This window comes from Penaeus monodon, chromosome 27 (genome assembly GCF_015228065.2).
Source record: "Penaeus monodon isolate SGIC_2016 chromosome 27, NSTDA_Pmon_1, whole genome shotgun sequence".
Classification (NCBI taxonomy): Eukaryota; Metazoa; Arthropoda; class Malacostraca; order Decapoda; family Penaeidae; genus Penaeus; species Penaeus monodon.
The window spans coordinates 25377624-25378098 of NC_051412.1; the positions used below are offsets into that span (position 1 = coordinate 25377624).

Here is a 475-nt window from a genome sequence, read left to right on the forward strand (position 1 = left end):
AGGAGAAACTTGAATATACAGCAGAACTGAGTTTATGGTTTTCACTTGAATTTGTAAATGATCTCAAATAATGTTTTTTTATAGTAATGAAGTATGTAATAGATAAATCATTCAAGTATTTTTAAGCTAAAAAAATTACCATTATTTTCAGAAAACTTTGTATTTAGCTACATTACAAGTTTGGAAGTGGAAACACCAATGCGTGACCGTGCGGTTGTCAGTGTTGAGGAGGATGGCTTTCTTGGTTATTTGGTAAAATGTCGTCAATCTGCACTCTCAGCCTCTGGGTTGGTTTATCGGCTAGATGATTACAGGTATGATATATAGGGTATATTCATACTTGTGTTACAGTGGAAATATATATATTTTACAGATCTCAGAAAATTCTGGCCTTTAAAATACAAATGGTATTGGTATGAGAATATGAGAGGTTTTGTATCATTTACTATATTTAACAGCAAATTAACTCATTGCC

The 475-nt window shown here is 31.8% G+C and overlaps 1 protein-coding gene across 1 annotated transcript in view; it reads left to right on the top strand.

Annotated features, from left to right (window-relative positions):
- LOC119590719 (crossover junction endonuclease MUS81-like) overlaps positions 1–475 on the top strand; it is an 8817-nt gene that overhangs the window by 4144 nt on the left and 4198 nt on the right. The window contains exon 8 of the mRNA XM_037939408.1: positions 152–314. Within this exon, the coding sequence (XP_037795336.1) occupies positions 152–314 (163 nt within the window). The remainder of the gene's footprint in view (positions 1–151; positions 315–475) is intronic.